The 21,710-nt window shown below is 39.6% G+C and overlaps 2 protein-coding genes across 15 annotated transcripts in view; both read left to right on the top strand.

Moving 5' to 3' along the window:
• The window catches only part of eml1 (EMAP like 1), a 62,473-nt gene extending 61,004 nt beyond the window's left edge, over window positions 1–1,469 (top strand). For all 12 annotated transcript variants that reach the window (XM_022672530.2, XM_007237183.3, XM_049463427.1 and 9 more), the window contains 4 exons: window positions 71–158; window positions 426–521; window positions 672–802; window positions 1,293–1,469. In XM_022672530.2, the coding sequence (XP_022528251.2) occupies window positions 71–158; window positions 426–521; window positions 672–802; window positions 1,293–1,418 (441 nt within the window). In that variant the 3' untranslated portion in view covers window positions 1,419–1,469. The remainder of the gene's footprint in view (window positions 1–70; window positions 159–425; window positions 522–671; window positions 803–1,292) is intronic.
• Window positions 1,470–5,580: 4,111 nt separating this feature from the next.
• evla (Enah/Vasp-like a) overlaps window positions 5,581–21,710 on the top strand; it is a 38,465-nt gene continuing 22,335 nt past the window's right edge. The window contains exon 1 of one of the 3 annotated variants that reach the window (XM_049463439.1): window positions 5,581–6,099. In XM_049463439.1, coding sequence (XP_049319396.1) covers window positions 6,095–6,099 — 5 coding nt within the window. In that variant the 5' untranslated portion in view covers window positions 5,581–6,094. Of the gene's footprint in view, window positions 6,100–12,383; window positions 12,740–21,710 lie in introns of those variants that run through there. The other 2 variants (XM_049463438.1, XM_049463441.1) reach the window with 2 other exon arrangements.

Consider the following 21,710-nt stretch of genomic DNA (forward strand, 5'->3'; position numbering starts at 1 on the left):
TGTATCTTCTATAACTATAATTAATTTTTTATTATTATTATTAATTTTCTGTTGTGATTGATTTTTGTAGGGTCACTCCAGTTTTATCACTCATTTAGACTGGTCTGTCGACTCTCAGTACCTGGTGTCCAACTCCGGAGATTATGAGATACTTTACTGTGAGTACATCCAAAATAACAGAATGAAAACAACACGTTTTTAAAGCTTCTTTAATCATAGACAGCCGGAAGTTTCAAGTTCTAATATTTTATGTATCATTCAGACTTTTTGGGCATCGCCAGGAGTATCGTTATCATGAGAAAATACCATGAAATATTGTGATATTATTTTAGGGACATATTCCCACCCCTAGCAGATCAAGTCACTGCCAGCATATTCTTCTTTAATTTTTACAAATTAAAAACTTTTTTTTGTTTTTTTTGCAGGGATCCCCTCTGTGTGTAAACAGGTGGTGAGTGTGGAGACCACTCGAGATATCCCATGGTCCTCCTTCACCTGCACACTGAGCTTCCATGTGTTTGGTAAAACTCAATTATTATATGAGTAATATTTAAAATTGTACATTTTAGAAGTACAGGACTGATTTCTTACTTAGCATCAAAAGTGCAGAGTCTAATATGTAGTAGGTTGATATTTTTCTGTGTGTGTGTGTGTGTGTGTGTGTGTGTCAGGGTTATGGCCGGATGGATCAGATGGTACGGATGTTAATGCCGTGTGCAGGTCTAATGAGACGAGGCTTCTCGCGACCGGAGACGATTTTGGAAAAGTTCATCTCTTCTCGTTCCCCTGCTCTCAGTCCAGAGTAAGAACTCTGCTCTTATTCACTCAGCTAAAATAAACATTTTATTAATGAAGATTTTATTTTTTCATTCCTTTAACCTCCTCCTGGAGTTCTGTATCCAGCATAGTTTAACTTTTAGATGAATTTTAAGAATCTTTAGGGTTTGTAAAGGGCTGATACGGTCATGAAAAGCCTGGAAAAGTCATGGAGTTTGAAAATAGCAATTTCCAGGCCTGGATAAGTTTTGGAAAATATAAATAATTTAAAATTAATATAACTGAACCCCTTAACAGGCCGTTTTTTTTGTCACTAAATCTTGAGGATTTCTATTCAAGCTTTACATAAAAAACTGCAAAGCATATTTTGTAATTGTAATAGAAAATATAAAAATATAAAACAAATATTTAAGTAAATCTGCTAATGTCAAAATATAATAAATAAAATCATAAAATTGGCTCTTTTTTTTTTCAATTTTTCACAGTTCCATTTGTTTCTTCCTTTCTGTACTCAGGCTCCCAGTCACGTGTACGGCGGACACAGCAGTCACGTCACTAACGTCCACTTCCTGTTTAATGACAGTCACCTGGTGTCCACCGGGGGGAAGGACATGAGCGTGATGCAGTGGAGAGTGGTGTAAACGACTACTGACTCTAACAGACCGGCTGAATCCAATAAAAACGTGGGATTATTCCATGAAGGAGGAGATGTAATGGAGGAATACTGTAATGAGATAAGAGGTCAGGGTGACTTTTATCCGTTTAAAATGACTTTTATTCGCTTTTCACACGACTCAGGACCCCCGGAGCTGAAGGACTGACCCCTAAACCCAGCATTCAGGAGAAACGGTGATGCCGGCGATGCTGAACTCCAGTCCCTCAACTCACTGTACTCCCTCTTTACTCCCCCTTTACTCCAGAGTGATGAGCTCCTGCTCTCCAGAACAGAGGAGGAGAGCTGAGGTTTGATGTGATGCCAAAGCAAAACTGATGATTTTTGAAAGGTGTCGTAGTTGAGACTGGTTTATGGCTCCACCGTCTGGCCTCTGTAGGTATTGCAGCTGCTCCAGTGTGATTGAATTTCAGTGTGAATTCATGATTTCTTCAAAATAATTTTTTATTTTTTTATACTAGTTATTTGATATCAATGACCTACAGGAGTTAAACAATGAAACTGAAACACTGTCATCATTTTAGTGTGGGATTTTAGGTTTCATGGCTAAATTGGAGCAGCCTGGTGTTCAATCTTCATTAGTTACACATTGCACCAGTAAGAGCAGAGTGTGAAGGTTCAATTAGCAGGGTAAGAGCACAGTTCTGCTCTAAATATTACAATGAACACAACATTATGGGAGACATACCAGAGTTCAAAAGAGGACAAATTGTTGGTGCACGTCTTGCTGGAGCATCTGTGACCAAGACAGCAAGTCTTTGTGATGCATCAAGAGCCACGGTATCCAGGGTAACGTCAGCATACCACCAATAAGGACCAACCACATCCAACAGGATTAACTGTGGACGCTGTAAGAGGAAGCTGTCTGAAAGGGATGTTCGGGTGATAACCCGGATTGTATCCAAAAAACATAAAACCACGGCTGATCAAATCACGCAGAATTCAATGTGCACCTCAACTCTCCTGTTTCCACCAGAACTGTCAGTCACCACAATCAATTACTGTGATCTAAAACCAGGTGTTTCAGTTTCATTCTCCAACACCTGTACCTTTCTTCTTTCTTTTTAAAAAGCAAAGGTATGATCATTTGTAAGTTTTGAAAGGTGAAGCAGCATGATTTCACCAAATATAGCGACAGCATGTGCGATCCAAGCGATCTCCACTTACAGTGGCTTGCAAAAGTGTTCATAACCCTTGAACTTTTTTCCACATTTTGCCACCTTACAGCCACAAAATTAACTGTATTCTATTGAGATTTTAATTGATGGACAAACCCAAAGAATTGCGTAAGTGTGAAGGGGAACGAAAATTATTCATGGTTTTTAAAATGTTTAATAAATAAAAATCTGAAAAAAGTGTGAAGTGCAAAAGTATTCAGCCCCCTTTACTCTAAAGCCCCTAAATAAAAGTGCAATCAATTCACAGCCTTCAGACGTCTTAACTTTACGAGTTAATAGAGTAAATCCAGCTGTGTGTAATTTAGTCTCAGTATAAATACAGCTGTTCTGTGAAGAGCTCAGTGTTTTGTTTGTTAGTGAACACTAGTGAACAAACAGCATCATGACCAAGAAGGAAGAACTCAGCAGACAGATCAGAGATAAAGTTGTGGAGAAGAAGTTTAAAGCAGGATTAGATTATAAAAACATCTTCCAAGCTTTGATCATCCCAATCAGCTCTGTTCCATCAATCCATCATCCAAAAACCCATAAACCTGAAACAGTTATTCTACTAAAACTGTTTCAACAAATCTACCAAGACATGAACCAACCATCCCCCCAAACTAACAGATCCAGCAAGGAGAGCACTGATCAGAGAAGCAGCCGAGACCCATGATCACTCTGGAGGAGCTGCAGAGATCCACAGATCAGGTGGATCAGGAGAATCTGTTCACAGGACAACTATCATAAGTCATGCACTCCACAAATATGGCCTTTATGTCCATTGTTAAAAGAAACATATGACTGGGGCAAAAATCTCTCAAAAGTCTCTAGATTATCAAAGCTGGTAAAGACAAACCCCAAAAGCACTTACAGCTGTAATTGCAGCAAATGGTGGCTCTACTAAGTATTGATATAGGAGGGGGGGGGGCTAAATACTTTTGCACATTACACTTTTTACTATGCAATACTTTGTGTTTGTATGTCACTTAAAATCTTAATAAAATACATTGAAGTTTGTGGTTGTAAAATGACAAAATGTGGAAAAGTTCAAGGGGTATGAATACTTTTGCAAGCCACTGTATATCACTCCACTCTGATCAGCTCTTATAATCCGGCTCTTTTTAAAATGATTTTACGATTATGAAAGCACCGCAGCAAACAAGTCCTGTTCGAGGTACAGCTCTCTGAGTATCATAATAATTCACTGCATTATTATGTAACTGCATTCTGTAATTTCATTATTATTTTATTAAAAAAAAAAACATTATTATCAAGTTAAAACAGACAAAATATCTGCATATCCAGACTGGATTAAAGAATAATAACCTGTAATCATGTTTTAAATCAGTAACAGGAAGTGAAATAACAGAATCATTTTAATCCACTAAGTGTCCACCTGTCTGTCTGTAGCCTAACGACCGTATTCATGCTTCATGATTCCTGTTTTTGCACTGAGAGAGAAGGTGTGTGAGTGTGTGTGTGTGAGTGTGTGTGAGTGTGTGTGTGTGAGTGTGTGAGTGTGTGTGTGTGAGTGTGTGTGTGTGAGTGTGTGTGTGTGTGTGTGTGTGTGTGTGTGTGAGTGTGTGTGTGTGAGTGTGTGTGTGTGAGTGTGTGTGTGTGTGTGTGTGAGTGTGTGAGTGTGTGTGTGTGTGTGTGAGTGTGTCTGTGTGTGTGTAAGTGTGTGTGTGAGTGTGTGTGTGTGTGTGTGAGTGTGTGTGAGTGTGTGTGTGTGTGAGTGTGTGTGTGTGTGTGTGTGAGTGTGTGAGTGTGTGAGTGTGTGTGTGTGTGTGTGTGTGTGTGTGTGTGAGTGTGTGTGATGAAACTCATCAGGGGTTTTTTAATGACTGTAGTTGGTATATTAAAACTGTCTAAGCATGCACCAGCCTGGGTGTGTTTTTTTTTCATGTTATGGACGACATAAAAATAAAGTTATACAAAAGTTATATAAAATTACATCAATATTTATTAGATTTGCAGAAATATCAGGTTGAAGGTATTTTGTATTATTCTTCTTAACTACCGGTAATCATCTCCAGTGGCTTGTTTTGCGATTGCTGTATGTTCAGTAATCAGATTAGTAGGGGTGAGTACCTTTCTTTATACTATTTCTTTACTTAAACTCAACTTTATACTAAGTTTATGTTAACACTTTGTTAACTAGTGGATTTTCTAGTTTTATTGAGCTATGGTTTATTAAAGGTTGAACGTATGACGTTAAAACAACGTTGCTTTATTAACGTTGATTCACTTTTCGAAATCAACGTTGATTTAACGTTTACTTAACGTTGAAATGCCAGCTGGGATGAATCAGGACGCTGTCTCACATTACAAATACCTGCTTTTATGCTGAAGTACTTTATATTATACTCTTTAACAAAGACAGACATATGGAATGGCATATTAATAAGTGTATAAATTAATTAATTTAATATTTATATGTACATACATACACATATATACATAAATACACACATTTTATATATTTTAACAATTAAACACCTCCTCAGTTTAAATTAATGCACTGGGGCGAAGGGGAAGACCCATCCAATATGGCGGCCGCGCTGAGACGCCAGTCGATGCGGCGTCTACGTAAATAATATAAAAAATCAGCCAAATTAATGAACATATTGAGACATTTCAAATTGTCTTGTTTAAAAATATAGATTTCTTCCTCATACCTGTCTATCTGTTACATCCTCTTTGTTTTTTTTGTTTTTTTTTTGTACTTTACTTTATATGTATATATAGATAAATGGATACAAAAAAATTGTTGGCACTGAATTTAAGTTTTTCTTAAAAAGAAGAAAAAAAACTGTTTGTAACTGTATGTATTCTTTGGCAATTATTAATAAAAAAAAATAATAATAAAAATGTATATAATGTTTATGGCTTAAATCCGTCCTGCAGTTCTCTCCGCTGGTCGCTAGAGTTCGCTGTTTCTCACTTTTATAGACAGTGTATTTATCCCCCGCCCTCCTCACACTGATCTCCTCACACTGATTCACCAGGAGGAAACATGGCATCACCAGAGCGCGCGCTCCTCCTGCAGAACCCCGGACTGATGAAGATGAAGATGATGATGATGATTTTCTCCGCCTGATCATGGAGCTGAATTCATCCGCAATCCAGCAGAAATCTCCGCACGAGATCATCCTTTACCCCGGCGGAGCGACCGAGAGAACCGGAGCCGCTCCCGCAGCAGCGCCGCATCACCATTACTGTTATTATAATAATAATAATTATTAATAATATTATTACAGTCTGAGCGCTTTTCTCTTTCTGCATCTCTGGAGCGCCTTTATGCTCCTCCTGAATCACTGAATCCGGGCTGGGCTGGAGAGATACGGACAATACGGACTGAAATACAGACAGAAATACAGACAATACAATATAGACAATACATTGAGACAATACAGACAATACAGACAGACAATACAGCGAGGATCCCTAAATTCATTCATTCGTGGTGGAAAAACCCGGGGAGATGAGGTAAGCAGGAGCCGAAACGTGACATTACAAAACGGGGGATGAGAATAGAGGCAGCTGAGGGCTGAATGTGTGTGTGTATATATTTATATATATATGTGTGTGTGTGTATGTGTGTGTGTGTGTGTGTGTGTGTGTGTGTGTGTGTGTTTTAATGACAACCTGTATCTGTTTTTAGGTAATAATGGCACTAATCTGTTTAGTTACTGTTATTGTTAAAAAACCCTCCTCCAGTTCACCATCACCACCATCATCACCATCACCACCATCATCACCAGGCCCAGAGAGAGGAGGAGGCCCCGCCTCTCACACAGTTCACCTCCTCCTCTCTCTGGGCCTGGTGTTGCTGGTGATGCTGGTGATGATGATGCTGGTGATGCAGGTGATGCAGGTGATGCTGGTGATGATGATGCAGGTGATGATGATGCTGGTGATGATGATGCTGGTGATGCAGGTGATGCTGGTGATGATGGTGATGGTGATGATGCTGGTGATGATGGTGATGCAGGTGATGCTGGTGATGCAGGTGATGCTGGTGATGATGATGCAGGTGATGATGATGCTGGTGATGATGATGCTGGTGATGCAGGTGATGCTGGTGGTGATGGTGATGGTGATGATGCTGGTGAGGGTGATGCAGGTGATGATGATGCTGGTGATGATGATGCTGGTGATGCTGGTGATGATGATGCAGGTGATGATGATGCTGGTGATGATGATGCTGGTGATGCTGGTGGTGATGGTGATGCTGGTGATGCAGGTGATGCTGGTGGTGATGGTGATGGTGATGATGCTGGTGAGGGTGATGCAGGGGATACAGGTGATCATGATGCTGGTGATGCAGGTGATGCTAATGTTGATAATAGTGATGCAGGTGATGATGATGTTGGTGATGGTGATGCAGGTGATGGTGATGCTGGTGATGATGGTGATGCTGGTGATGATGGTGATGCTGGTGATGATGGTGATGCTGGTGAAGGTGATGCTGGTGATGATGGTGATGCTGGTGATGATGGTGATGCTGGTGATGATGGTGATGCTGGTGATGCAGGTGATGGTGATGCAGGTGATGGTGATGCTGGTGATGATGGTGATGCTGGTGATGATGGTGATGCTGGTGAAGGTGATGCAGGTGATGGTGATGCAGGTGATGATGGTGATGCTGGTGATGATGGTGATGCTGGTGAAGGTGATGCAGGTGATGGTGATGCAGGTGATGCTAATGTTGATGGTGATGCTGCTGGTGATGCTGAGAAAGGAATCAGGGTGTGATCAGATCTGTGTGAGAGAGTCTCTGATAATAGCAGATACTGGTAATAATAAAACAATAGATCTGATAGATCCACATTTACACACAAGATTCACTTTATGAGGGATGGAGAGAAAAGCAGAGGATGAGGCTGTAGGGCCTCAGTGCAGCACACTGCTCACTCCCCCAGCCAGCTGGTCATATCAACATTTAATCAATGTTGAATCAAAGTTTAGGTTATGGTTGAATCAAGGTTGATGTTGTGGTTGAATCAACTTTAGATGTGGTGTGGATTTTGAAAGCTGATGCAATGAATCTTTAAAGCAATATTAAGGTTATGGTTGAATCAACGTTGAATTTGGTGTTGATTTTGAAAAGTGAATCAATGTAGAATCAACGTTGTTGTTATGGTTGAATCAACATTTGACTTGGTGTTGTGAATCACCATTGATATGGCAATGCTGATTCATTAGGAAGTGAATCAATGTTGAATTAACGTTGATGTTATGGTTGAATCAATGTTGGATTTGGTGTTGATTTTGAAAAGTTAATCTACTTTGTTTCAGCGTCGCATGTTAAACCTTTGATAAACCATAGCTCACTTTCAGGAAGCTCAAAATTGTGTAGAAGAGAAAAAAAACTGTGTTTTGATGAAAAATATAGAATTGTATGTTTATTCTCTCTCTCTGAATCTACATCTCTGAGAAGTAGGAATGGTGTTGAAATGTAAAATCCTAATTCAAAAGGAAGGAGGAAAAAGGATATTATGTTGATTTAACATAGAAATGGCAAATGGTGTTTCAGTGTTGAGACAAAAACAAGACATTATTTGAACAATATTTCAGTGTTGAAGGTCTGTTGTGTTCTAGCTGGGTCTCTCTCTCTCTCTCTCTCTCTCTGTCTGTGATTTTGAACAGCACATTTATCTCAGATGTTTTGACGGGAACGGCAGGATGGTGCTGAATGACGTGGTTTTCCTGACTGAGAGTTTCAGATGTTCAGCACATGTTCAGCTGAACGTTCAGCTGAACTGGTGCTCATAGTGTTTAAACACTGGGGCTGAGAATCACAGGGACTCTCACAATACCATATTAACATCACGATAACAAAGATAATCTGTGATATATTATATTATATCGATATATTGTATCACAGCATCTGTGCAGCGGTACCAGTCTGCGTGAGCTGCGTGAGCTGCGTGAGTGCATCTGTATCGTTTTTTTTTTAACTCAAATGAAGCATCGAAACAGGTCTGAAAGTAAACCATCATAATTTAATGACGGTAAATTTTTTATTTCTTTCAAAAATTCTGTAAATCAGCTTTGTTTCCTTGTTTTGAAGGTGTCTGTCCTGTGTGTGATTCTGATATGATATTAGGCTACTCTTCTCTGATTGGCTGGGCGCAGCGCAGCAGGCATTTCATTCGATGCAGTACTTTACAGAGAAGCTGTATTCAATTCAGTGCTTTACAGCGAAGCTGCATTTGATGCAACACTTTACGGAGGGGCTGCATTCAATTGCCGCGCTTTTCGACAAGGCTGCATTCGATGCTGCACTTTTTGGTGAGGCTTTATTTGATTCGGTGCTTTACGGCGTGGCAGCATTCGATGCAGTACTTTGCAGCAGAGCTGTATTCAATGCAGTACTTTGCAGCGAGGCTCTATTCGATTGGCACGCTTTCCGACAAGGGTGCTTTCAAAGCAGCACTTCATGGGGAGGCTGCATTCGATGCCGTGCTTTATGGCGAGATGCAGCGCTTTACGAAGAGGCTGCATTACATCTAGTGCTTTACGGCAAGGCTCTATGTGATGCAGCGCTTTTCGAGAAAGTTGCATTCAATGCAGCGCTTTACGTCGTGCAGTAATTTTTGCAACACTGTGTCGATGTTTTTATATCTTGTCCGTTTTCCTAAAATTTGTATTATGTTGAATCGTTTTGATGTGATTTAATAATTTGCATTAACATGCTGAGTTTTAGTGTGACCAGTTGCAGAAAAGCTGCAACACGATGAAATTCGCTGGTATTCATACTCTCCCTTCAGAGAACCCCTCAGGCTCACACCCATTACTTCAAACAAGGCAAAGCCTACAGTGTGGTAAAATGTGTATTATTATTAAATATTGCACTATATTGGATTGTAACTCCTCTATCGTGATGTGTACTGTATCACCAGGCTGAAACACAGCGCTAGTCATGAAGACAGCTCGGCGTGTTTCCTTGGAACGCTCTTTTCTGGCTTTTCCTACAGTAGCGTTTCTGTACGTGTGCTCCGCGTTTTTACAGGCTCTTGCGCGTGGCTGACAGGAAGTGTTAGATAGCTGTGCCGGCTGACGTAGCAGGAAGAAGCAGGAAGGAGTTGGATGGAATAATTTACAAAACCCAGAGCACGTCTCAGTGAGGGGGTATGGGGTATTTTTAGCTTCAGTGGAGGAGCGCTCCGTCATTTTTACAAGAACCTGAACGTTTCTTCTCCTGTAGCGCTGGTGCACAAACACGCCGGCGTGCGACACACTGCTGTGTGTTCAGTGTGTGGAGAGAGTGTGTAGAGCGACAGATGAGATGACTCATGCAGTTAGTGAAGGACCCTGCTTCTATTTGTTCTATTTGTAGGATTATGTGAGTGTGTGAGAGTGTATGTGTGTGTGTATAGTGTGTGTGTGTATAGTGTGTGTGTGTGTGTGTGTGTGTATAGTGTGTGTGTGTGTGTGTGTGTGTCACAGGTGTAGGGAAAGGTCTCCTGAGGTCTGAGCCGGAAGCTCCAGAAGAGCCGAAGTCACTAAAGATTTAAAGACGCTCAGACGCTGATCACGTGCAGAGCTGATCAGATCACTGTCTGGATCCAGAAACACCTCGGCCTCCGCCAGCCTTCAGCCCTGATACCTGAAATTCACTAAATTCTGCATGTTTCCTGCTTTTCTGAGAGATTTCTTAAAGTTGTGTTTAAAAAAACATGTAAATGTGGCTCATATCCGATCCAGTGTGTTGTCTGTGTGAATGGGAAAAACATACACATTGAATTTGATTCTTTTATTCTTGATTTGGGTCACTTTTATATGTGGTATTGAAATCCGCTGCATTCACATTAACAGGCTAAAGTGACTCAAATCTGATTTTTTGCTCAGGATGGCTCAGATCTTATTTTTTCATGGCAGTGTAAACGTGCCAAATCAGATTTGAGTCATTTTCATATATGTGGTCCTAAATCAGATACGTATCTGATCCTCGGACATGCGACATGAATTTGAACGGTCAAATCATGCATAATTCGTGTGTTTTTGCTGTTTTAGTGCATTAGTATTAGCATTAGCGCTACATGCTTCTCTCTCGTACCCACTCTGTATATCTCTTGGTGCAGCTGTGCAGCTATAGCTGCAAAAAAAAACAGCAAAAGCAAACCGCCTGTCCTTTTTTCTCCTCCTGGACCTGAGCATGAACTTCAGAGCAGCTGTTTACTCTCCACTCCAGCAAAAGATGCTCCACATATGAGCTGCTAACTCATCCATTTCCCTTTATAAAGCTACGAGTCTCTCCTCTCTCTAATATGAGGGTTTTTGTTGTTGGTGAAGAAGGAGGCGTTTATACAGGTATCAATGTGCAGCATGTGAGACGATTCAGAAACAGATTCTGTGTTCACATTACACACAGATACAGATCACTTACATTTACACTGAATGTGAACCGACAAGACAGACAACCAGCGCAACCACCCAGCTCTGATTTTTTTATTTACAGACGCCTGTGTTTCTCAACATCACCTTGGTACACCACTCCCTCTCTCCCTTTTAACATGGATCTCTCGCTCCTGATTTTACTCATCAGAATGGGGGACTGACTCTTTATCACGATTTTAGCATGTTAGCTTTATTCTGAAAGCTCTAGAGTTTACTGATTTTAGTATTAAACATATTAAACATATACTCCTGAGATCATTTGATCACTATATGTATGTCCACTTCCTACAGCTTCTTTCTTTAACAGTGAAATCACGTACAGTTCCTGATTGGATCTTCTTTCCCGTTGCCTCGTTTCCTGAGCCGTAGACCTGTCACCGTTTATTCTGCTAGATCTGACTCAACCAGGGGGCTGATTATATAGATCAGTCCAGCTCTGATCCTGGATCAGTGAAGTTCAGCTGTGTTTAGTATCTCTAACACACTAAACCTGATGATGTTTCTGGTGTTAAAAATGTTTCTGATCCCGCTGCTCTTGTTTCTGGTCTTGTCTTAAACTCGTCTACTGCAACATTTTGGTTTCATCTTGAACTCTAAAAAGAATACTTTCCATTTTTTTGGTCTAAATCACTACAACACCATAATCTTGACTCGGTCTTAAACTGCAAACCTTGGTCTTGTTTCAAGACTTTATAACTCCAAAGTTTTGGTCTTGTCTCTTTATCGATTACTAAAAAATGATCGGTCTTGTCTCTTTTGTCGATTTCTACAAAGTCTTGGTCTTGTCTCTTTCTTTATTACTACAAGGTCTTGAAATTGCCTCCTTCTTAATAACTGCAAAGTCTTGGTCTTCTCTTGGACTTGAAGTGTGCTAGACTTGAATGCAACAAAATAATTTAGTCTCGCCTCTCACAGTCCTGACAAAAACACTTAAATTGACTGTATTCTTTAGAAGCACAGTTGATTGTTGATGCTGTGCTCCTTGTGAAAGCCTGAAACACAGAGAATATTCATTTAGACTATGTGCTTCAGGCTGTGAAATCACTGTGTGTGGAGTAAGAATATTTTCTGGAGCTGCCAGGAACACCACTTTTCAGTAAAACCCCAGGAATCTCTGGCGTTTAGTTTGGAGCGAGCTGTGTTTTGCTGAAGCATAAGAGTGTGTCTGTGTGTCTGTGTGTGTGTGTGTGTGTGTGTGTGTGTGTGAGTGAGTGTGTGTGTGTGTGTGTGAGTGTGTGTGTGTGTGTGGAAGTTAAAAGGATCATGCGGTAGCTCGGCCAAAGCAATATTCCAGCCTCCTCCCAGGAAAAGTCCGCCCTCCAATCCTTTGAGTGGATAAGAATGGTTGTGAGAGGGACAAGGTGACTGGGCTGGAGCTGTCACATGCTTATGTCTCTCTCACTCTCTCTCTCTCTCTTTCTCTCTCATTCTCTCCCTCCTTCTCTTCCTCCCTCCCTCAAATCTCCCTCCTCTCTTCTTTTCTGACACTCCTCTGTAAGCGTGAGAGCTCTCTCTCTCTCTCTCTCTCTCTCTCCATGTTGTTGCTGGCTGGTTCTGGAAGATGAGGTGTAAAATATGCATTCTCTGCTCTCTCTCTGATCCACCCTCTTCCTCTCGCGCTCCTCCGTTCTTCATCCGCCGCTGAGGGGATCCAGTTACGCCATCGCGCCTCCTCCTCCTCCTCCTGTGGACCTCCAGCTATGTATTCTTTTGACGACTACGGGTAAGAGTCTCCTGTGCCCTCTGGCTCGTGCTCTCGCGCCTCTTGTTGGCTGATCTGTGTAGCAGCTCCTTGTTTTTAATGGAGAGGTTTCACGGCTGCTTCTTCATGGTTCTGCTGTAGCTCTCGCGCACACACACTCACACTCACACACACACACACACACATGGGTTCAGTGAGCGTGTTAGCTGAGCACGCTGATTCGTCCCACCAGCTGTTCTCTTGGAGGAATGAGCTGATTAATCTTCACTTACTCAAACAAGCCTCTCGCTTTCTCAGGAAAGTTCCCACCACTGTATCGGGGTCTTGAGAACGGCACTCGTCCGGCACTCAAATGTACTTTATGAAGGTTCTTTCAGGACTGGAACTGTCAGATTCTGGTTCTTTACTCTCTACTGATAATTATTGACGCTCTACAGAAAGAGGAGGAGGAGGAAAAGAACAGAAATCACATGAACCTGAGCTTTAAAATCATCACTGATATCCAGTGATCAGAGAAACAGAGTGTTCCCCCAGTTACTGTAGAAATCATGCATATCATAATAAAAATACAGTCAGTGGTTCACACTGTGTTCAGTTTTTATACAGCTCGTAGATTCTTGTTGCAGTGGAGGCTTTTTTAAAAGAACTGGAACATTCTTATGAGAATGCTTTTCTTAGTTTATTGCTTATAGATGTATTTATAGTTCCATCTTCTCTCTATTCTATGTATTTGAATAAGATTTATACCATATACTTTTCTGCACTTACCCAGCTACTGTATTAGTTGCATTTTAGATGCAAACTTTGGATCATTTATTCGTTTATATGCATCAGAATTTGCGTAACTCTCTGTATCACCAGGTGATCTTGAGTCTCTATGGCTAAAAGTCTAAGAAAACAACTTGTCGTCATCCTTTAACATGGTTCTAAGCAAATTGTTCACAAGTTAGCTGTCATAAGAGGATAGATTAGATCAGATTAGATTAGAGCTCTCCTCCGGACATGCTGAGCTGTCTGGTGTGGATTCATTAAGAGCTGTTGGCTTTATGTTATTTTACAGGGACATATTATAACTTGTACACAAGTTGCAATAGATCATATTCTTGGTCTTATCTCAGACTTGTTATCCACAAAAAGTCCTGGATCAGTAAAAAGCTTCAGATTTGACAACTACAAATTCTTAGTCTTGTGTTGGACTCATTCATCACACTGCAAAGTGATCTAAAAGGGACATATTATACCTCTTTTTTACACGTTACAATCTTTATAAAGTTCTTTTCACAAAATCACTCTCACATAAAGATAAAGATCTCACCAGCTCTATTCTTACCAGTTTCAGTCCCTTTCAGAATGAGCCGTTTAAGGGCTCTATAGTTACTTTTAGGCAAATAAGCTGTTTTTGACCACACCCCATGTTTACTACCAAGGTAGTTTTATGCACGTTTACTTATAGTTACGTTACAATAAGGGAGAAATCCAAACAGCTCGTAGAAGCCAAATATGATTCCTGATATCAGGTGCTTCCAATTTTACCTTCTTTTTGCGCTTATAGAATTTATGTTTATAGGAGCAGTCGAGACCCAAGTGTATATACAAAAGTAGGCAAAAAGTGAGTTTTGTGTAATATCTCCCCTTTAATGATATTTGATGCATTATCTTCAGGTATTGCAGTTCTGTGCTGTATTGCTGATTTTCTGTCACTTCTATACTGTACTGTTATTGCAGTATTGACCTTTACAGTATTGATACTGCAGGATCCTGCAGTTTGTAAATGAGCTGTGCAGGGACTCTGCAGGATCCCTGGATCTAAGTAGGGAAAACTGTATATTTTAAAGGACTCTGGTCTTAATATAAGATGAGATATGGTCATGTGTCTCATTTACTCACTAAATGATGTTGTATCTGGGCCTGTAGCTGAAGCTGTGTTGTCATAACACTGGAGGTTCAGTTATCTCTGACCTTGTAAAACTTTGCTGATTATATATGTATATATTTATATATATATATATATATTTGTGTATATCTACAGCTCTGTAGAGAAGCCCCTGTTCCTGCTGATCGTCTCTCAGCACGGTTCTGTTCCTCACGCTTTCACTAATGGGGGCGTTTGCCTTTAAGGATAAGGATTTGTGACCAACACCTGCTATTATTACTACAGTGTGGGGGGGAGGGGGGGGTGAGGGGAGGCGGCCATGTGTCCACTTTTTTCCTCGCCATGGAAACCGCCTCCCAACTCAACACCTGAGCTGCATCTGCTCACTGCTCTTTATAGAGATACAGTACCAAACACTCACGTCTCTAACATCACTTTCTGTTTTAAATGTGCCATATATGGGAATATACAGCTCTGTAAAAATCATGCATCTTGGCATCATGTTCTCCTCCACCAGTCTTACACACTGCTTTTGGATAACTTTATGCTGCTTTACTCCTGGTGCAAAAAATCAAGCAGTTCAGTTTGGTGGTTTGATGGTTTGTGATCATCCATCTTCCTCTTGATTATATTCCAGAGGTTTTTAAGTAATCTCTTATTTTTCCAAGAACATATGTTTCAATGTCAAACGAGTGCTGGATGTTAATCTACACAAATACTCAGTATGCTCACCTCTGAACAGTAAAAGATCTTTAACCTCACAGAAGTTCATTAGAAAATAATTCAAAGATTGTAAACATTCTAATAATTCTAGAAAGCAGCGTCATGTAATCACAGATTTCTACATCTTTATATAAACATTTTTAATTTTACATTGAATATAACAAATAGGACATATGGAGATTGCTAGTTCTTTAGCTCAGTAGGATGGAGTCATTAGCAGCTCACCTGGTCCTGATCTTCCTGGGTGAGCAGGTAGATCCCTCCATCATCACTCCATCTTTATCTCCATCATCATCAGTAACACTAGTCAGTGAGAGTATCTGTTAACAGCGCTGTCTGTCTTTATAGTTCTTCTGTGAAATGCTGATATAACAGAGTAAAGCTGTGGAACTTCTGATTACAGAGAGAACATGCTGTGCTCACATTCAGAGAAAGATCCAGAACTGCACTTTTCTGCCTGATCAGGAGTTTTTGGGGTGATTTATCATCACAGCGTTCTGTGATAGATTTATTTCAGATGTTAAGCTTTTTTTCTTGTACAGATCAGGGTTTAAATCAGAGTGTGAGATGAAGTTATGAAGTTGTGCTGTTTTATAGAGTGTGGAAATTGTGTAGTTTGTTGTTAAAAAGTGCTCTAGCTTTATTCTGTATTCAGGTGCATAGCTGTGATTTTTGTTATTAAAGTGTTTTCTAGTGGGATGTGAACATGATGGTCTGAAAGGATCACAAAAGTTGTTTTTGCATTGTTGAGTTTTCCTCAATAACAATGAGTGCATGATTATTTTAGTGAATGCATTGTTTGTTGTTTACTTTAGTTGGTTAGTTTTCTTCTCCATGTCAGAGATGTTATTAATAATGATTTCTGTATGGATGGGATTCTCTAAACACTAATCACAGAACCTGATTGTGTATAAAGTCTTACCCTTTAGCAAAAAGAGCCAATCATCTTCCTGCTTAGACTGTGACTGTGGGTGGGGTGGGGTGTGGGGGGCAGTGTGCTGTGGGAAAGCCCCCCACCTCCCCTCAGTGTGGTGATGTGCGCAAGCGCAGGAGCCATAACAAGCCACAAAATCAGGTTTTTTTGTGCATTATGAAGATTTTATCAGATTTTATCAGATTTTATCAGATTTTATGTCTCCATTCTAACAGACAGTATAGTGGATATAACATTGTTACAAACTCGATGGAGCGGAGTCATGTGACTACACAAGCGATCAAAAACACAAAATAATCAACATAGATTATTATGAAGCCTACTAAGCTAACAGCTGGAATTGTGATGGTAACAGTTCTGAGCTAGATTATTAACTGATAGATGATGATGGTTTGATGACAGATTGATGGTACTGTGTTGATGCTTGATTTAATGTGTGTAATATGTCCATAGTTTTTTTTCTGGTCCTCATTTCTAGAGAGAAACCTGTGTAGATTAACATAGATGTTTATTGATAGTGAGCCTTATAATCCAGTGTGCTAGACAGTCTGCTGTTAATGTGTGTTTACTTATTGCAGCTTAAAGTAGCTGCTGTAAATGCCTTTATTAGAAAGGGTGAGATATAAACTGGATAATAGAATAGAATAGAAATCATACTGTTTGAACTGTAAAGCCGTTCCTGATCAGTGTATTTTAGTGCATTATAGTGGTCTGTAGTGTGTTGTTCAGGTCTGAGTGTGTCAGTAACGGTTTGGGCGAGCTGGCCCCTCTGTACCACAGCGGGGCGGGGGGATGGGTGTGGGGACGGGGGTCGGGGGTGTGGGGGGGATGGGCGTGATGAGGTAATCCCCCTCAGGGTGGGACACGGGCACGTCCACTAACAGACCGTCCCACACACCCACCTGCTCCCAGTCTCTCCTCAGTACTGAGGGGTTTATCAGGATGTATGGCTGTAGATGTAGATCAGGGTTTGGGGACTGTAGGGATTATATGACGTATTAAATGTGTGTGGGGGTTCCTGACATCATTATTCTGGATAGATTATAGAAACACACACAGCTGCTGTTGAGGAGTCTGGATGCTGTAGTTCTGGATGATTTATTTACAGAAAATGAGAAATGACTGAAATAACAAAAAAGATGCAGAGCTTTCAGACCTCAAATAATGCAAAGAAAACAAGTTCATATTCATAAAGTTTTAAGAGTTCAGAATCAATATTTGGTGGAATAATCCTGGTTTTTAATCACAGTTTTTTTTCATGCATCTTGGCATCATGTTCTCCTCCACCAGTCTTACACACTGCTTTTGGATAACTTTATGCTGCTTTACTCCTGGTGCAAAAATTCAAGCAGTTCAGTTTGGTTTGATGGCTTGTGATCAATAGTGATAAATAGTGTTTATTGAATAATAGTAGAAGGACAGTCCAGGGTGTATACACAGCAAGGCAATATCACAGGAGAGGCAAAAAACGGGTCAAAAAAGCAATAAAAAAAGGTCGGTACAAGAGAGAGAAAATCACAATAATCAGAAACGCACCGTAAAGTCGGAGTTATCCAAACAATACTCAGTAAGGACTGAGCGGATTGGAGGTGTATTTATACTGTGTGAGACAGGTGTAATCAATGAGTGGGTGATTTGCTTCCAGGTCGTGTCGTGTGCTGTGTAATGTGGTTGTGTGAGGGAGTGATGTCAGTGTGTGGTGCATTCTGGGTAGTGTAGTCTGTAGACTGGAGATCGCGGGTGTGCTTCCAGCGGCAGGTGTGACAAGTATACAATTTAAAAATAACAAGACATAAGCGTAATTAAAATATTCTCTTCTATTTATCATCATCATTAACAAACGTGTTCTTATCATGTTTTAATTCAGTAATTATTATATTACTACAAATATACAGATTTTTAAAGATTTAAACAATATGCGTGTTCTGTGTGTAATGTGAATATTCTGAGTAAATGTATAATTTATTGTGTTAGTGATGTAAGCAGTGCTCGGGGTGAATGTTCTTGGATCAGTGATTCTGTTGGAGGGATGAGGAGAGCGGGTCTGTATTTCCTGCAGCAACAGAACACGAGACACATGTCTCCTACCAGAACAGCAGAGTTATTATATAATTACACTCAGAGTTACGCTGATGTGAACTGTGATTTAAATGTTGTCTGAATGTACGGTTTAACACTATATGAAATTATTTTTATTTTTCCTAATTTCTAAATACATTACTGGTGAAATTACAGCAGGAAAACTGAAAATAACATTTAGAATGAATGCAGTATTACAGAATGTGGTGTAACTTTTCAGAGAATTAAATTAAAGATAAATATAGAAGCAGAAATATTACGCAGAAAGTCATTGAGGCAGTGCAGCGGGATGCTCTTTGGTTTTAGATGGCACTGGATTGGTTTTGGTGGCATTAGAGCTTTTTGGTGTTTGGATGCTGTATATTAATGAATGATCACTTGGTGGGTTAAAAAGCATAAAAGTGTATGAAAGAAACCTTATTTCTTCTGTCTACAGCACACTTTATGTAATGTCCATGTAATGCTGCCTTAAAGTCCACATTGGAAACTCGTACTTGCAACTTTGGAGCTCTTAAATACGACATGATTTCTGTTCAAGCGCTTCTGGTGGAAACAAGACAATATATGTCAACAGAGGCCAAATATATCTACAGTTATTGCAAACAAAATGAACATACAAAGAGTAATATATGAGCTTTAATGAGGGACATTGTTATCTAGAATCTAGTAGAAGTAGTAGTTATTAATAGCATGAACTTACCTGGTATTTTGGATGATAGTAAACCCATAAAAGAAATAAACTGTAGCTGCTGTTAAAAAGCTCTAGTTACTTTTTCGTTTTTGAGTTTTCCCATTGATATTTTTGCATGATTTATTCAACTTTTGAAGAGATCCCTTGATTTGAGTTTAATGGTAAAAAATATCAAGCATATTTCTTCTTCTTTGAAAGCTAATCTCATGACTGAAAGAACAAATTCTAACAGATTTACAGCCTAAATGCACAGAGGAAAATCTGATATATAGTAAAGTCAATAGAGATTTTAGGCTGGATGCCCTCTATACACATAAATACCTTCTAATGAATGTCAGCCCTTATTCAGAGGAAACTGTAGTGGTTTCCATTATTTAAAACACTATAAACTCCACAGATTACATGTTTTATGAGTTCTATCATTAATAAATGTTTATAAAATGGGCTTTAGGGTTGTTTTGATTGTTTCAGGAGAGCTATTGGAGCTGGTTTAAGCTTGTTAGGCAGGAGTGCTTTTAGCAAATCAATAAATCAATACTCTAATAGCTGCACACACATCGCTAACTCACTATCTCACTATCTCAGTATCTCAGTATAATTACTGCAGCCGTACGCAGAATACCCTTCTTTACTTCACATCATCACTGTTATTCATTGGCCGAGGGGAGCTTCTCCAAAGCAATTAGCATATTCCCGCATGGCTTATATTAGCATTAGTTTTCAATCAGCAGCAGTGTGTGTGTGTGTGTGTGTGTGTGTGTGTGTACAGTAAGTGCGAGATTGTGTTGTGAGGATGTTGTAATGCAGGACTGGATTAATCCCAGTCAGAACTGATTAATAAAAAGTTAACTGGTAATTCAGTTTTCATTTCTCACAGCTACTCAAACGTTAGCTTAGCAAAAATGATTAGCTGCAGAAGCTACAAGCTAAAAACACACCATATAATCTCATTACAGTCTGTTACTCAGCCGCTGTCTAATAACAGGGAATTTCCACATTTTCTCTCTGAAAAAAATCCCAGCATTCAGTTTTCTGGTTTTTGCCAAGAAGTAAAAATAGCTCTGACCATAATTTGAGGTCTGCCTGTGTTTATTCTCTCAGCAGCATATGGATTATTTTTCTTTAGGATTCTTTAGCATGTACAGCACCACTCAAAAGTTTGAACACTTCTTCTAGTTTTAATGTTTTTTTCCTTTATTTTTTATTATTTTCTACCGTGTAGATTAATAGGGAAGACATCAAAACTATGATGGGATGCATATTTAATTATGAAGTAAATAAAAAGTGTTAATGCATGACAGCCCAGACCTTACGGAGGTGCCTCCCTGAAATTATTGTTTGTCTAAGAAAATTAAATCTATAGTTAATATAATATATAAATTAATTTTAATGGAATGGACAGAGTACATTATCTAACACTTATCCAGCTAATTACCCTGTGATGAGTGGAAATAGCGCCATCTACTGTACCCACCCAGAGAGAGCAAGGACAATGATGGCAAGCTGCATGATCAGGATGTGAATCAGCGATCTCCAGATCATAGTGGCAGCACTTTAGACCCTTAATGTAGAATGTTCAGTGCAACATTCCCCTTAAATCAGATGTTGTATAAAAACAGGACAGGACAAAGACAGGTGGGCGGAGCTACTGCCCTCCACACTCACACACACACACACACACACACATACATACACACACACACACATACACACACACACACACACACACTCACACACACACACTACACACACACACACACAGCACAAAGCACTTGGCTAATGCAGTAATGGCTAGAAGGCCTGGTCTTATTGAAGGAGTGAGTAAGAGTGCAGAAAGAAAAGTCCCAATAATGGTTCTGATAAATATTTTAGACCATATTATAAACTACAAATATTAAGGGTTATATGTCATTTGTCTCCAGTATGTTAAATAAAACAGACTATAATGTTCTGTAGAAGTTAACATTAATGTTGTAAAGTTAAAACCTATAAGAATTGTAGCGTTATAACAAATTCATTCACTTCTGTAAAGATTCCAGTTCAAATGAAGAGAATTTAATTGCTCTAGTTAAGTTCAAAAATATTTGGTGGAATAATCCTGGTTTTTAATCACAGTTTTAAATTCATGCATCTTGGCATCATGTTCTCCTCCTCCACCAGTCTTACACACTGCTTTTGGATAACTTTATGCTGCTTTACTCCTGGTGTAAAAATTCAAGCAGTTCAGTTTGGTGGTTTGATGGTTTGTGATCATCCATCTTCCTCTTCATTATATTCCAGAGGTTTTTAATTTGATAAAAAGTGCTCTATTATTTTTCTCAGAGCTGTATATTTAAATGCACAGCTTTTTCACAAGGGGAGAAAGCTCAGATTATACTGTACTTATGTAAAACACATATTTAAGTGAACTGATTCTATTTTTTTTACCCTGATAATAGTAGTAGTTAGTTTGATGATGGTTTTGAGAATTCTCAGAGTGTTTAGGTGATCTTTATTTATCTGTAAGATGACGGATGTTCTGTTTTGGTGTTGGGCGTTCAGCAGCTGAGCTCATGTTTTAAGCAGCACTTTTCTGGAACTGCTGGTATTTATAGCCGGCTATAACTAGAGCTGCTACTAGAAGCTTTACAGCAACACAGATCTCATATCTGTTACTACATTCCATTATAATAGAAACACTGTGGTACCTATA

This window comes from Astyanax mexicanus, chromosome 14 (genome assembly GCF_023375975.1).
Source record: "Astyanax mexicanus isolate ESR-SI-001 chromosome 14, AstMex3_surface, whole genome shotgun sequence".
NCBI classification, from domain to species: Eukaryota; Metazoa; Chordata; class Actinopteri; order Characiformes; family Acestrorhamphidae; genus Astyanax; species Astyanax mexicanus.